At 35.5% G+C, this 16,790-nt stretch overlaps 1 protein-coding gene across 2 annotated transcripts in view; it reads right to left on the bottom strand.

Annotated features, from left to right (window-relative positions):
- Aps (diphosphoinositol polyphosphate phosphohydrolase 1 Aps) overlaps nt 1-16,790 on the bottom strand; it is a 50,122-nt gene that overhangs the window by 17,128 nt on the left and 16,204 nt on the right. For both annotated transcript variants that reach the window (XM_089085645.1, XM_089085646.1), the window contains one exon: nt 4,151-4,316. In XM_089085645.1, coding sequence (XP_088941771.1) covers nt 4,151-4,246 — 96 coding nt within the window. In that variant the 5' untranslated portion in view covers nt 4,247-4,316. The remainder of the gene's footprint in view (nt 1-4,150; nt 4,317-16,790) is intronic.

Genomic DNA, 16,790 nt, shown 5'->3' with positions numbered 1-16,790 from the left:
TCAAAATCAGAACCTTCCACCTCAAATAAAATCCAGCACAATAAAGGCCTGGACTTTGTATTTATGAATTATTTTCAAGGAGGGTGGGGAGTTTCAGAAAAACACCAAAAATAGCTGAAATACGCAAGAATTACAACCAATCATACAAAACCAATAAAACCTAGAGATTTAGGAGAGAGACAGATGTACGTAAGTAAAAAATTATGATGCTGGGTAGTTTTTGATGCCTCTAAAAGTTTTTAGTATCATCAAAATAATGCCCTTTATTAGCCGAAATAAGGATTTTGGTTCGGGTTAATTTTTTAAATAACAATTTTTTTATGTATTTTTTGTGTACCCCCTTTCCCCCCCCCCGAAGAAAAATCCTAGATACAGCCCTTTAAATAACATAAGGATGTTGCCATGGCAATCAAAGTGATTGATGTAAAAGTCTTACGTTATACAAAGAATGTGAGAGCAGGTAGGCGAGGAGCTACACAGTTGAGCGGTTAAGGGGTCAAATGTATTTATTTTTTTTATCCCAGTTTGAAAGCAATTAATTAGCACATGTCATTTAATGTTTATCAGATTAAGATATGGGCAAGGAAAGGGTTTTGATGCCTTTTAAGGGTAGCTTTTGATCCCTATTAAAAGTTTTTTTATTGTAAAAACTTACCCAAACTAAAATCTTGGGTGCAGCCTAGCCCCAACAATTATGTTTCCGAGGCAGAAATTGTCAGTTAACATTGTTATAGAATCTCTCTAACAAATCAAATTATTGTTAGAGAAAATTGTTGGGGAATTTCAGACGTAATATTCAAAAAAATAGATGACGCAGCAAAGTAGGACGACAGGACCCGGGGGTGCAGTCGGTTATGGTTGATATAAGCGAAGTTAATACTAGAATAGTAGAAAACATAGAGCCAAGTCACCAGAAAAAGGATCCGACTCCCAGAGAATAAGGTGTCAATCCTCTGCGTCTATGATGAAAAGTATTTGTCTGCAAAAATAAATTCAAAGGATATATTAGCGTAAACATTAGACATATTTAAATGGTGATCTTGTGATAAACGAATAAGACTTCTAATGTGTAGTAACGTCATTTGGTTTTGGTAAGTCAATATGACTCAATCAGGGCCACATCCAGGATTTTTTTTGGGGGTGGGGGAGGGAAATTACCAAAGACAAATCTTCCCATATATTCCAATCTTGTCTTTAATGGTAACATCAGGACATAAAACTGCTTAAATGCTTCATCTGGCGACTACTTATCTATTTAACAGGGATGCCAATTGGGAAGAGGGGGATTGTCCCCTATATTTTGATAAATGCCATTTTTTGGTTTACTAAAAAAAATATACAAAAAATGGCCCCCTTCCCAGCTTTTGAATTTTTTTGTAGATTGATTAAAAGAAAATTGAAGATAATCCTTACTCCCCCCCCCCAAATTTTCTTGAATAGACACCCCTGGTCCTTGACAGGGGTCAAACGCATTGGTCAATTTATGCCAAGTAATGCGCATGTTCAGTTTTCTTTGCTTAGTATAAATTTTAACCTGGGATAATTTATACAAAATCTATTTACATATTTTATTTTTCATTGTGGTCAATATCACTTGTCATTCATGTTAAACTTTCTTTGCATATTCTACATTTTAATTCGAAATGATTTATACACACTATCTATATATTTCACATCGCTTTATGTTCATTAATAAATATTAACTTTGAGGAGGCAGTAATTTTGCCCTCGTCTAATAATAATATATAGGGGTGACTGGCTATCTAATTAGTTTCTTTTAGCTGAATTGAAATTTTCCACAAGTCTTCTCCTATTGGCTAAACTTTCCTGACTTTATTGAAAAAGTTAAATAAAGTTTAACTTCTTTCCGACAACCATAAAGTTATAAGAGGAAAACGGTTTATTAACTTTATGGACGCCGTGGGAGCCCCGCTTAAGGCTACCGATCACTCCTTTTGCCCAGTCCTGATTTTAGCAAATACAGGGCTTTGTGTCTTTGACATTCATAAAAAGTGATAAAAGACAAACCTACTTGGTGTTATCTTATCAAATTACGACGGTATTTTAAAAATAGTCCCACACTATAAATGAGACACCGTCTTTTAAAAGTACTACATTAAATTCTTTTCATGATAAGGCAGGCAGTAGATTTATTAAATTAGAATTAATAAGAAATTAAATAAGAAATTAATATAGAAAATTAATAAGAAAATTAAATTTTCGTACTGTAAAAATAGACAAAATACTATCTAAACATATAATCTGCTTTATTCTAAATACTAAAGTATTACTTATCTGTGCCAGTACTAAGTAAACTTGAACAGTGGAGTCACTTGGGAGGGGAGCTTATGCTCATTTAAAATATCAAAATTGACCGATTCCTATAAGATTTAATCCTTAGGCATTATTTATTTAATCCTAAGGGAGGAAAGGTGTGCATAAGGCTGGAAATTCGAACCCGAAACAGATGTCTGGGGCAAAAAAGAAAAATGAAAACCAATACAAAAAAAAAGCAAGCAAAAAAAATAATAAGTAGCCAAGCCCGTATCCAGGAGGGGGAGGTAGAAGTATTTGAGCCCCCGAAATGTTTGTCCAACTCGTAAAAATAAGCAAATAAATAAACTGTTGATGTCTTTTTGTGTACCCCCCCCCCCTCGAACAAAAATCATTGATACGACCCTTTAAGTTACCTAAAGATGTTATGCCGCAATTAAAGTGATCGATGCAAAAGTCTTACTTTATACAAACAATGTGAGAGCAGATAGGAGAATAGCTACACAGGGGGGATGGGGTAATAACTGTCAATTAACATTGTTATAGAATCTCTCTAACAAACCAAATTAATTTTAGAGAACATTTGGGGGGAATTTCATGCGTAACATTCAAAAAAATAGATGACGCAGCTAAGTAGGACGATTGGTCCTGTCGTGGCGCAGTCGATATGACCTTAGCTTGTTAATATGGGATCAAACCAGTATACAGCAACACACTGCAGGGCCAACGCAGAGACCTTAGAAGTCAAGAAGCGTCGTTAATCCGTTTACTTACTCTCTAGTAGGACAACGTTTTATAACATTGATAGACTTAGCCATTCTAAACTGAAAACAAAAACAAATTTTTTTCTATGGCTGCTAATATTTCTTATATTATACTCTTTGTACAAGTCTTCTTTTTTCCCGGTTTGAAATCCTCTTGATCTCAAAAATAATCCCTGATTTTTTCAAGTTTATTTCGAAGATCGTGGTTTTTAAATTTCTCACCCATCATTGCGTTTCTGCGAACGGTTTGCAAACAATTTTTGTTTACTAGCAATTCTGTTTCCGTATTAGCAAAAACTGTTAGCTAGCAACTGGAAGGTGGAAAAAAAAACCTCAAGGGAATTCGAAACCTTAAATGATCACCTTATCTTGTCCATCATAAACTTTTTCAGTTTGTACGGCCAAACTATTTAGGATTAATAGGCCGTCTTGCTATAATTTGAAGAGCTTGGATAAAAGATCCGAATAAACAACAGAAAACTAAAAACCGATACTTAATTTTCCGGACATTTTTTTTTTCTTTTACATTTCCAACACTGAAAAAAAATACAGTGAAACAAAATCTGGAATTGCCGAGTTCTCAGCACTTCAGGGGGGGGGGGTCGAAGTACCTAGGTTAGGTTACGATATGCAATGATTTATCCCCCCACCCCTAATGTGCAAATATATAGCCCAAATTTGTTTATTCACTATTATGTACTCATCTTATTTTATTTCCTTAGCATTAACCAAACTTGACTTTTTAGAAAGGCTTATATAATGGGAAAGTACCAAATGCTCTGGCATACCAACTAGGACTAACACTAAAAATCAGCTAAAAGGATATATTATTTGAGCAATTTGGAGTTTCCAGTGGCGCTACCCACTTTGATTAATAATCTCGCCGACACAATAGACTTCATTTTATTGTCTTTTTAATCAAATTTCATGGTCAAGCCACAGATTCTCTATACCTCTTAATGGTGGCAAGTCTCCTGGGAGAATCTGTCGAGAAGGTCACATTGAAGCTCGCTAAATGATTCTAAGGTATTGAATCCCCTTATATCTAACAATGAGCAAAATCCTATTGTAAGGAACTAAAATCAGTTCAGTAAATATAAACCAAAACTTACTTCAGATTCATCACCATTGACACAGATACATGCAGCCCGTTTACGGTATCCCTCTTCGTCATAAATTCTTGTTGAGTTTGGTTTGTCTTTGACCATCTTGAATGAAGTTCTAAACAAGACCACTACTCCTACCGAACTGATTTCCGAGTCAATAGTTGATCATAACCTTAAAAATTAGAATCTATTAACCAAATTCACTTATAAATCTGAATATTAACAATGCTATATATTAGTATTGCATAAATAATAATTAAGTTATGACCCAGTTTTAACCAACTGCCATTAATTTAATTAATTAAGCAGATTTAATGACATTGGTATAAGTCTAACATTCCAACAACTAGTTCCCGATTTGTGGGGAGCGGGGAAGAGTTCTAAAAAAGGGACATCTGCAGGAATTTATTCCGATAACAACATGGCAATAACAACCACAAAGAACAGGCGAAATATGCAAAAAGTATGAGATACAGTAGAACAATCTACGGGGGCAAAACCTGAAGGCCCCCTCTATATGTACGTGTCTGATCGTAGCTCCATTTATATTTGTATGTTATATCAAATATGCGTATTGGGTCAACGAGAGAGGGGCATGGGCGCCCATATGGGGGGGGGCTGGCTGAATGATGCTGCCTTATTTTTATATTTTTGTTCTGAGATTTCTTTTATATACCATTAAAAAAAGTGCCAATTAGACGAGGTTTGCCCCCCCCCCCCTGGAATTCAGCTTATGGGCGCCCATGGCAAGGGGAAATACAGGGCCAACAGTGTGACGTGGTAGAAGTTATTATTTCAATTGTTTTTTTAAGGCCACGTTCGAATCAAGATTGGGAATTGTATTCCTGAATAGGAAAGAGTATAATAGTACAGAATGGGAAGAGTAAAATTCCACTCTAGAGTTCTACTTAAGAAAAGTACAAATATTAGAAATAAAATCAGAATAATTGACAAGGAAGTGGTTCATGTCAGACATGAAGGCCAGGGGAAGTTTTAGATCACCCACCCCGTCCAAAATCTCTGGATTTTTGTACTTTTTCCTATCATTCTCCACTTTCTTCATATAATTTGCCTATTGTAGGTTTCAGTCAATGTTGTGTCCTCCTAAAACACCACTCCTCCCCACCCTATAAAAAACCTTCCTGAGTTCATATCTAATCAAGTCTTTACATATGGGCCCGCTGACTACTCCCTAAATTATAAAAACTACGATTTTTCCTGATTTGGTTTACTTTTCATATAATTAGTATGTTGTTGTTTTTTTCCACTTCAATTTTATCCAAACTCTTTCTAATTTACACCCTCTAAAACAAATTCCAGCATACATGCCTAATACCCCGGACATTTCAGTGTTCAGTTTTTCAGTGAGAGTGTTCAGGTCCTTTTTTTTTTTTTTTTTTTTTAAATGAAATTTTTAAAAGGTTGAGAATTAGAGGATTGCAGCCGTCTTTAATCAGGCTTTTTGAACCTTCCCCTGGCGGTTGCTTGTATATAGTTTATTTTGTAATTAGTAGTAAATAAAGCAAGTCAAGTCAATGCAAATAGTAACATCAGTATTGACCAAATCTGACACAACAAGATTTTTTTATGCTGCAAATATGATAGGAAACGGGCAAAAACACAATTAATCTTCATGAGTCCAGATTCTCACATTTCTTGTGTTCATCCATAATCTCTTTTTTTTCGTTACATGAAATTAAACACAATCAAATACTGTAAAGTAAGGCCTTATCCAGGGGAGGGGGGTTACTGGATTTGAATCCCCCTCTCCATTAAAAAACAATTTTTACCGATTCATAAAAAAAGCAACAGAAATTCATATAAACGAGTTTTTGATGAGTTTCGTAGTTTTTTTTTGTAAAACACCCCCCGAAAAAAATAACCCACCCGAACCCAGATCTTTGATACGCCCTTGCTTTAAAGCATTTTGGGATTAAGTGACACTTCTTTCTCATGCATAAAGGTTTGCAAGCATCCAGGGGCCTCAGATCCCTCCTAAAGTGTTTAATACATGGTTTCTTGTATGTCCTACATAGTTTATATTTTTTCTAATCTGTCCCCACCTTCCGAATGGATCCCTGCCGGCCTACCTTTTAAACTAGGCCTGCTTTTAAGCTTCCTTCTAGCTTTTTAAGAGCGTGCATGTAAGAATGATGCTATTTCACAGAAGGTAGCGTATTCTTGGCAAATTATTTTGAATTTCTAAAACATGGATCCAGGACACTTTGTTCAGCTAATCCATCAAGTAGTATATTAACTGAATTAGTAACTGAATAAATACGGCCGTTTTTTACTGAAATACGCTAGGTCTATCCAGCGTTTTAAATCATGAGGCAAATTTCCCAGACTAGACTTGCCCGTGCATCATATGAAGATCTTCTCCTTCAATGTAACAGAACATCATGGACAGCACAATTCAAAAGGATATTAGATGAGAATGGATTTCAAATTATTGAAAGAAAGGAAAAGGGCCAAAAGATCATGTAAAGTTCTTCAAGGAGTTTAGTGCAAGACTTGAAGACCAAGAAGTGCTACTATGGCAATCAACTGTGGATAAATCTCCGACTCTTCATTGTATAGAGAAGTAAGAGAGAATTTCGGACAGGGGTTTTATTTTAAACTGGGATTGCCCATTAAATATCTGAGGATTTGGATTCAGATTCGAGCTAATTGTCTTCCGATTATGTTAAGGTTGTAAGGAAAATGAGGGAAGGTCCAGAGGCCGGGTGTAGTTGCTTGAGATGTGGGGAGAATGATTATGGGTTGGGCCATTTCCTCCTCCGATGTAAGCAGCTTTCTCACTTAAGGGGATCAATTATCCAGGATAGGGAAGACAGGCTGCTTTGTGAGTTAATGAGGTCTAGGTCCCCCCGTTATATTGTGGCTGTAGGAAATTTTGTATTGATGGGAATGATGTCAAATGGAGTGTAATTTTTCTTTAATATTTGTTTTTTTTTTGTATATGGCTTTAAAATGCTTTTAAATACAGATTATTATTATTATTTCTACTGTTCTGCTAATGCTGCTTGTCTATTTGGTGTTTTGCGGAAAAAGACACAAGTTACAAACCCTTTTGTTTCTGTGCAGAGTAAAAAAAAATTTCCTTGCATTTTTATCGGTTGAGTACTACTACTAACAGCTCACCTCAGCACCAAGCCTCTGGAGGTCACAGCTACGCACGCTCTTCCTCCATCCCAATCTATTCAAAGCCTCCCTCTTTACATCCTCCCAGGAAGTTCCCATTTCCCTTCAATCTTTCTTTATGACACTTTCCCACCCAAACCGTGGACGACCTGTTTTCCGTTTAGTCCTCAACGGTTGGCCGAAAGGGACAATTTTCGGCAATCTGTCATCCTTCACTTCCTTATGTCCGTAAAACAAAAAATGGATAGGCGGCATAAGATTCAAAATGGATAGAAGCACGTAGATGAAAATTATTAGCACCTGTAATAATAACTTTTGCTGACAGTATTATCTTCTATAAACAAATATAGTTCAACTCCACAGCTGGCCCTAAAAGCATCAACGAGCATTGAAGAAAAACAATCTAATTGAATAGAAAAGAAAAAAAGCAGGACAAAACAACCAAGACCGTATCCAGGGAGGGTTACCGGGTTTACTCCCCCTCCCACCTACAATTTATGTCCGGTTTGTAAAAACATAACAAAAATGCACATAAACAATTTGATGGGTTTTTAATGTTTTCTTTTTGTAAAACCCCTCGAAAAAAAAACACAATACGCCCTGGCTAGCAAGCTCCATCATTCAATTATTTTGGTGCCAATTCCTTGCCTTAACAAAAAAACTATTCAAGTTGGATGTATTTTTCAAAGCTAAAATATAAGCACAGGATTTGGAAAGACATTAGCCCCTCCCTAAAGACATTAGCCCCTCCCTAATTGTGACTCTAAAGCTCAAAGATAGTAATTCTATGCAGTTTTATTCTATATAATAAATACAAGTTTGAAATCAAGAGATATTTCTTTTGATTAAGCCACGGTTCTCATTAAAACCCTCACCGTGGAGCAGGCAAGATTTAATCAGGTATAACTAAACTCGAAAACACAGCCTGGAAAAACTCAACCCAACCAGACTTCAGTTATGTCATATTCATGGTGACAGCTGTTCTTGACAAATGGTTGAGTGAAGCACTTGAGGGATATAAGAAAGTGATATCTTGCCGTCTTCATCATCGTCGTTACTATCGTAAATGTCTGTAATATTCTTCCCAGCGATATTATTTATTTTCATCGTCATGATCCAACTCTTCAAATACAATCCTAAAAAGTTGTACACTGTCTCTCCAGCCAAACGTTGCTCTCCAGTGCTTTCATTTTTGAAGCATTGGGATGAAAAAAAAGTCAAGCTTTAGCATAAAGAACAGTTAATGAGGGGGCAGCACCCCTCTTGTATTTAGGAGTGCCCTGAAAATAATATTAAAAAAAAATGAATGAAAAACAAGTGCTTTCAAACGAAAGTAATGAGCCACATCCGAATTCGGCCCTTTGTGGGCTTGTGATAGTGATCTTTTTGAAATAAATATCTCACATCAAAACTTAAAACAGACATTATCCTACATGCAAGTACAATACATGCTCCAAGGCCATATCTCCCCCCTCCAAAATGTTTGTCTGACTCGTAATAACATAACAAAAATGGATATAAACAATTTTTTATGGGTTTTTTGACGTTTTTTTTGTGTAACCCCCCCCCCCCCTCCGAAAAAAAAATCCTTGTGCAAAACACCCCCCGAAAAAATCCTGGACATGGCTCTGCTAGGTGCCACCTTCTTCGCAATGCTAATTTTTGTTTTTCTATCATAGTGCTTCAAGAATGAAAGATCTATTCAGTTGCATTTGCTTAAAACGACACAAATTTCAATTTCGAATGTGTTGAAGGAAAGTTGGTAAATTAAAACTTGTAATTACCAATTGGATGAGTTTATTTCACCCTAAAATACTTTAAAAAACATGAGTCAAGCTATAAAATAAAGAGCAGGGACTGAAGGAGCGCCAATCCCTCTTATGCACAGGATATATTTAGTTCGTTTCAAGTTAACGTCACTTTTTACTTTCAGTTGAAAAAAAAATTCAAACCTTGCATGGCAACTTACCGTGAATTATTGTTGAAATATTCGCTGTCTAGGCCATATGTAAACCTTTGGCTACAGGAATGTGATATGAACGCATAAAAGCACACAGGGGAGGGGGGTCCACTTCGTAACATCCTTATAGTTAAAAAAGAGGAATGTAAAGTCTATTGCCTGATTGTATATGGACTTCAAAGCGGATATTCTTCAAGCATCAGATAGTCAAGTCTCATTCAAGAAATGGCATTTTGGGTCTTTGACTCCCTCCCCAAAAGTTTTGTAGTAATTCATGGAAGTCTTGGCAAGTTACATGTTCTTTTTTAAGATGGGAACTCCTTTTGAAGAAGTTCAAAGATGCCACCTGATCGTGGGAAATAAAAGGAGTCCCGGCCTACAAGTTTACTGAAGAGGTTACTGAAGAGGTTTACTGAAGAGGTGACTCCCTCCCCAAAAGTTTTGTAGTAATTCATGGAAGTCTTGGCAAGTTACATGTTCTTTTTTTAAGATGGGAACTCCTTTTGAAGAAGTTCAAAGATGCCACCTGATCGTGGGAAATAAAAGGAGTCCCGGCCTACAAGTTTACTGAAGAGGTTAGTCGATGGGTTATTCCTGTTGACTCAATTCTCGGAGAGATGATCTGGAGAACTCTCCTGGTAATAAAAGCAATACTTAAAGAATGTCAGTAAATTTTACGCGTCAGTCTTGCTGAAGTAATTGAGTCAGTTTCGCTAGATCTTCCTCAAGAGTTGATGCAATCACGGATCGATATTGCAAGGGATTCAAAGAGTCTATATTCGGGATACGTCTTTTCGTAGAAGATATTACAAAATGATTGATTTCATAAAGCATGATATATGGTTTTTCCCTACTAGTTTCAGAAGTTACGTTTGTGAGAAGCTGGACTCAGAAGCTCCTGCATTTCATTTAATTACCAGCTCCATAAAAAATAAAACTTAAGATAAGTTATTCTTTCCACAACCAATCTTTACTAAGTGTCCTTTAATGAAGGCACTTGAAAAGTGGTCTCTTTCTTGGTAGGCATTCAGCTACTATATGATTTGTGCTGTAACAAGTCTTTCAAATCTGAACTTAACTATTGAATACTTCTTATTTGTTTTTCAAAGTTAAGTACCTGGACATTGTATTTCAGTAGCACCGAGTGTGTAACAGTCATACAAAGTGCTGTATATACACCGGTCAAATCATATGATTTTATCCGACTTCAGTGGCTAAGTGCAACGATTTTATAAGTTCTGGCGTAATTTAGATTTAGTGTAATCCTTAGCTTCCTCCCTCTAATACTTTCATAAGAAATACCTCTGGTAATGAATCTAAAATTTACTAGCCTAATCAATGAAAGTTGAGCACAACAGCACTTAAATTAATGATTAATACAATCCAGAATACATTTCACAGATACGATATTGATCAACGACTAAATAAAATCAGAATAAGTATTAAAAAAAACTTGATATGACGTAGGTTTCAATGATCTTCTTAATATGGCACACGATTGTTAATTTAATTAATTAAATGGCACACGGTGATTAATTTAATTTTCTAACAGCTACGATCTCTGCATACCAAGTTGAATGATGAGCTACACATTTTTTAAATATGTTGGATTTTAAATTGTTGTCATAAGAAAACTAATTGCAGAAAAAAGGGGAACAATCCTCCCTCACCAAAAATTTGTTTTATTTCATATGTGCATAAAAAGAGACAGAGAGAGAGGATAGAAAGGAAATTGGATTGCATAAAAATTAGTTTATATTTTGTTAGAACCGATGAGAATCATTGCGCTTAGTCAGAAGACAGAAGTCCAGTAATCAAACAGTTCGTGGTAACGAACTGTAAGTAAGGAGCGACCCGGCTCAATGGTAACCGAAACTCTAGAAAACGGGTTTTTGATACCAATAGATACATCAAAACAATCAGATTTTAATGCTGATTTCAAATATATAACTTTCATCAAGTTTGGTCTTATACATCAAAATTTACGCGCCTGAGAAAATTTGGCTGATTTTCGGAAAAAGGGGGAAAGACCCCTTAAAAGTTATGGAACCTTAATGAAAATCACAATATCATATTCAGCCGATTAAAGAACCCTACTGTAGAGGTTTCAAGCTCATATCTACAAAAATGTGGAATTTTGAATTTTTGCCAGAAGATAAGTAACAGAGGACAGTGTAAATACAGTGCTTTGTGTGACTGTACACACTCAGTACTAATTAAATACATTTTCGCCCAGGTACTTGAGACGTGACATTTAGAAACAAGATAGTTAAGTTCAGATTCAAATTAGCTACTCGTCACAGTACAGTTTAGGTGATAGTTGTGGGGCAACAAAGAAAAGGACCACTTTTCAAGTGCCTCCATCTGGGGAACTGAATAAGAGTAACAGTGGAAAGTACACAACAGAATATGTATTCCTCTTTTTTAAATATAAGAATATATATATAAATATTCTATAAATATAAGAATATAATTATAAGAAGATTCCGCGACTTCCTCCTTCCCGTGTGCTGTCTTTGTGCGCTAGGCTTTTAAAGAATTAATTAAAAAAAGCTTTTTCCACGAAATAAGTTTTTCAAAGAAAAGTAAAGAACTCCATTAAACCAAAAATGAGCAAAAATACAATCAAATAATCTACCAAGCGTGAAACTACCACAAATCAGTGTCAATAAATAAATGAAACCCAAAACGAACAGAAATTACGATATATAACAGAAGCAAACTAAAAACGAGCAGAAATTAACATGAGTAGGGCCCAAACCCCTATGCCTTCCCAAGGCCAGAACATAGTTTGCACTTTACTGAAAAAATATAAATGTTTTTACTTTTATAACTTTAATAAATCAAATTATATTAACATTTTAATTACTAAATATCAGTATATGTGCATTAATCTGACAATGCACATTCATTTGTATTGAAAAAAAAACCTACTGCGTCACTGGCGCTTTACTGAAAACCAATGTTATGACAAATATTATCTTTTGTACTTAATATTGAAAATAAACATTAAAATTATAGTAACAATTTGAACTGATGAGCTTTCAGCAATTAATATCATCATACATCAAATATTCAGTTTAATTTATTAGCTCTTTTTAAAGTTGTTAAAGACGAATATAGTTTCACTACAAACAAGTGTTTGGATACTGGCTCCTGTCCTAACTGTTAATAAAAACCAAAAGCCTACTGCGTCATTGGCGCTTAACTGAAAACGGATTATATTACAGATATTTTCTTTTCCAGTTCTTATAGCACTGAAAATAAAAATACAAATACAGTGAAAAAAATTCTTGAACTGATGGATCTTTCGACAATCAATATCATTATACATCAAATATTCGATTTGATATTGTTTATACTTTCCAAGACTGTTCAAGACGCATACAGTTTTCAGTAAAGCGCCAATGACGCAGTAGGTTTTAGAATTTTACAGTGAGAGAAGGAGGTCATACCCAAACTCTTGTTTGTAGTGATTTTGTTCGTTTCAAGCTTGATTTGCATATTCAATTCGAATGTCAATCGTTTTAAGATTTACTCATTAATTTACATTAATATATATATGGTGAGTCTGCTTGCATTGATCGCTTATTTGATATCTGCTCGTTTTAAGTTTCATTTGTACTTCAATAGGACCATATTTTTTTTCGCCTTAAGCTTGATTTTCATGTTAAATCTAAGCATTACTCGCTTTAAGATCTATTTATTCATTTATATTATTACTTGTTATATGTTTTTGCTATGATTGTTTATTTAATTTCTATTCGTTTTGGGTTTCATTTATTCTTTAATAGTAATTTCTGGTCGTTTTTTTTTTGAATTTTAAAAGGTATTTTTATCTGCTGAGGTTAAGTTTAAAATGGCCTTTACTTTTCTTTGAAAAACTTATTTTTCAGAATTTTTTTTTTAATTAATTTTTGTTAGTTTTTGATTGCAAAATATTTCAAGTTTTTAAAATTCCTTATTTCAAAATCAAGCTTAAAGAAAAAAAATCAAATATTCATCAAAGCATCAAAACTGATATCAAAGTAACAATATCATAGGCAGCGCTAGAATGTGGGTACAATGTGTTTTTTTTCTCCATACCCGGGCACTTCGTATCGAAGGAGTTGTCGTAGAAACTTCAAAAAGGGCTCATTCGATTGCAAATTAGAGCGGCTAGTGCCCTTTTTAATATTCGAAAATGATAGGACGCGAACTAGCCTCCCCCCCACGTCCATTATTCCCCAAAACACATCCAATCAAACTTTTTAGATATATATTTTGTTCAGTGTAGTTGATTTCCAGATAGAAAATATATTTTTGAGGAGGACACTCCCCCACAACCCTCGGGCAAGGATTTTAAGTTATGCCCTGGGGGCATATAAGGTTTTTATAGAAGGCGTTGTCGTAGAAACTTTAAAAAGGGCTCATTCGGTTGAATATCAAAAGGTCTAGTGCCCTTTTTATTAGTCGAAAGTGATTGGAGGGCAACTAGCACCCATCATTCTCCCAAACACATCCAATAAAAATTTTGAGATAACCATTTTGTTCAGTGTAGTTGATTTACAGATAGATAATATGTTTCTGAGGAGGATACTCCGCCACAGCCCTCAGGGCAAGGGTTTTAAGTTATGCCCTGGGGGCATATAAGGTTTTTATAAAAGACGTTGTCGTAGAAACTTCAGAAAAGGGCTCATTCGATTTGAAATTCAAAGGGCTAGTGCCCTTTTTAACAGTCGAAAGTAATTAGTAATATTTGTTGTTGATGTTTAGACCAGGGCACTTCATATCGAAGGAGTTGTCGTGAGAACTTCGAAGGGGGCTCATTCGATTGAAAATAGAAAGGGATGATGCCCTTTTTAATAGTCGAAACTAATTGGAGGGCAACTAATCCCCTTTCCAATCCCATCCTCCCATTTGCCCATTATGTTTAAAAACTAAATGTTGCCTCAAGATTAAATCAAAATGCACTGTGATAATGCTAATTCCCAATAAGGCATCTCAGCGTTATCCCAAGAACGACTGAGGGTATTGTGTTCAAACTTTCAAGGCTACTTCTGCTCTTAAAATTTAACCAAATCAAAATAGTGGAAGTGTATCAAAGCTATTAGAGAAAGTAAACAGATTTCTTAGCGAATGGCGTCAAGTTTTCCATTTCAGGTCAGCTAGAGGAGGTATGAAACTAAGTTAAACAGTACTATTTGTGTCTAGATTTTTAAAATGCTGTATGTTGTTAAAATTGCTGAAAAATTTTTCTTCAGCATACAAATAGCAGGCCAAACTATAAAGTCTTAAAAAAGGAAAATATTTAAAGTGTTATTTTCTTTTTCCCTGAAAAGACTATGTCAATATAAAACGAACAGAAATTAATTAAGAAAACTTTTTCCACAAAATAAGTTTTTTCAAAGAGAAGTAACGAACTCCATTCAACAAAAAATGAGCAAAAATAAAATCAAATAATCTACCAAGCTCGAAACTACCACAAATCAGCCTCGATAAATAAATGAAACCCAAAACGAACCGAAATTAAAATAAATAACCGAGTCAAACTCAAAACGAGCAGAAATTAACATAAATTGGTCGCAAAACCCCTATGCATTCCCAAATCCAGAACAAAATTTTCAATTTACTGAAAAAAATATAAATGTTTTTACTTTTATAACTTTAATAAATCAAATAATTTTAACATTTTGATTACTAAATATCAGTATATGTATATTAAACTGACAATGCACATTCATTTGTATTTTTTCAGTAAAAAAATACAAATGAATGGGAGGTTGTGTCGACCCTTGAGTTTTAATATCTGAGGGTTGAACTATTTTTAACAAAATGGTCACATGGAATTTTTATCAGATGGGTTTATCCATCCGAAACACCCGAAGGCGTGGAGGGAGGGAGGGGCTAGTTGCCCTCTGATCTTTTTTCACTCTGAGAAAATGAACTACAACTTAATTCCCATTCAAACGAACCCTCTCTGAAGTTTATACGAGCATACCTTCCATAAGAACCATATATGCCCCCAGAGCAATACTTAAAACACCTGCCCCAGCCCCGGGGGGGGTGTCGACACAGGATTTTTTCTTATCTGACCTTTGATCTATTTTTAACGAAATGACCATACGTAATCGATTTTTTGTCATATGATCTTTGAACTATTATTTAACAATATGGTTTCCTTAAATTTTTTTATCAGATGTATCGGGGAAAAAAGGCTTGGGGGGCCAGTTGCCCTCCGATTACTTTTGACACTTAAAAAGGGCACTAGAACTCTCGATTTCCAATCGAATGAGCTCCCTTTGAAGTTTATACGACGACCCCTTCTATATGAAGTGCCTCTGGAGAAAAAAATAAATGGAATGTGGGGAGGGGGGCTAGCTGCCCTCCAATCACTTTTTACTCTTAAAAAGTGTATTACCGCTTTTATTTTCCTATAAGAACATCTACCTAGGAAGTTTAAACGAGAACTACTGTCCTACAAACCACATATGCCCCCAGGGCATAACATACAATGTCTACCCCCGGGCCCTAGGGGGCTGTGTCGGAGGCGGAGTTTTTTGCTATCACAACTTTCAACTATTTTTAACAAAATGTCTATCTCGAAATTTTTATTTGATACATTTAGGGCGTAGAGGAGGGGGAGCTAGTTACTTACCGATCTATTTTTAATCTTAAAAAGTAGGCAAGACATTCCAGTTTCTAATTACGTAAGCCATCTCTAAAGCTTGTCCAAGAGCCCCTTCTATAAGAACTAGGTAAGACCCTTGAGCACTACTGATTACAGATAATTCTGGACCCGAACGGACTGTGTCGGTACAAGGATTTTTCTTATCTAATCCTTGAGTTATTTTAATGATATGGGCCTGATAAAACATCTTATCGGATGAGCATGGGGAAAAAAGGGTGTGTGGGGGGCCAGTTGCCCTAGGATATCTTTTGACTCTTAAAAATTGAACTAGAACTTTCAATTTCCAATCAAATGAGCCCCCTCTGAAGTTTATACGAGCATCCCTTTCATAAGAACCATATACGCCCCCAAGACAACACTTACACAGCCTATCTCCCGGGCCCTGGGGGGAGTTTTTTTTAATCTAATTTTTGAACAATTTCCATAACGCTGCCTATCTCAAAATTTGTAGCGGACGGGTTTGGGGAAAAAAGAGCCTGGGGGGGGGCTAGTTTAACTCTCTTGACTCTAAAAAAGTGAACTAGGACTTCAATTTCCAAACAAATTACCCCTATACCAGCATCCCTTTTTAAGTTTACACAAGCATCCCTTTCATAAGAACCATACATTTACTTAGGGCATAACTTATAACGCCTTCCCCTGTGCCCTGGGGGGTTCTTTTATGATACGACCTTCTGAACTATTTTTAACAAAATGTCTATCTCAAAATTTTCATCAGATGGGTTTTGAAAAAGAAGGCGTGGGGGGCTAGCTGCCCTCGGATCTCTTTTGACATATAAAAAGTGAGCTCGAACTTCCAATATCCAATCAAATGAGCCCTCTCTGAAGTTTATACGAGCATCCCTTTCATACGAACAATATATGCCCCAGGG

The sequence above is a fragment of the Artemia sp. Qi Xiang Cuo genome, chromosome 3 (assembly GCF_049724085.1).
Source record: "Artemia sp. Qi Xiang Cuo chromosome 3, ASM4972408v1, whole genome shotgun sequence".
NCBI classification, from domain to species: domain Eukaryota; kingdom Metazoa; phylum Arthropoda; class Branchiopoda; order Anostraca; family Artemiidae; genus Artemia; species Artemia sp. Qi Xiang Cuo.
This window is presented reverse-complemented; position numbering and strand designations above follow the sequence as displayed.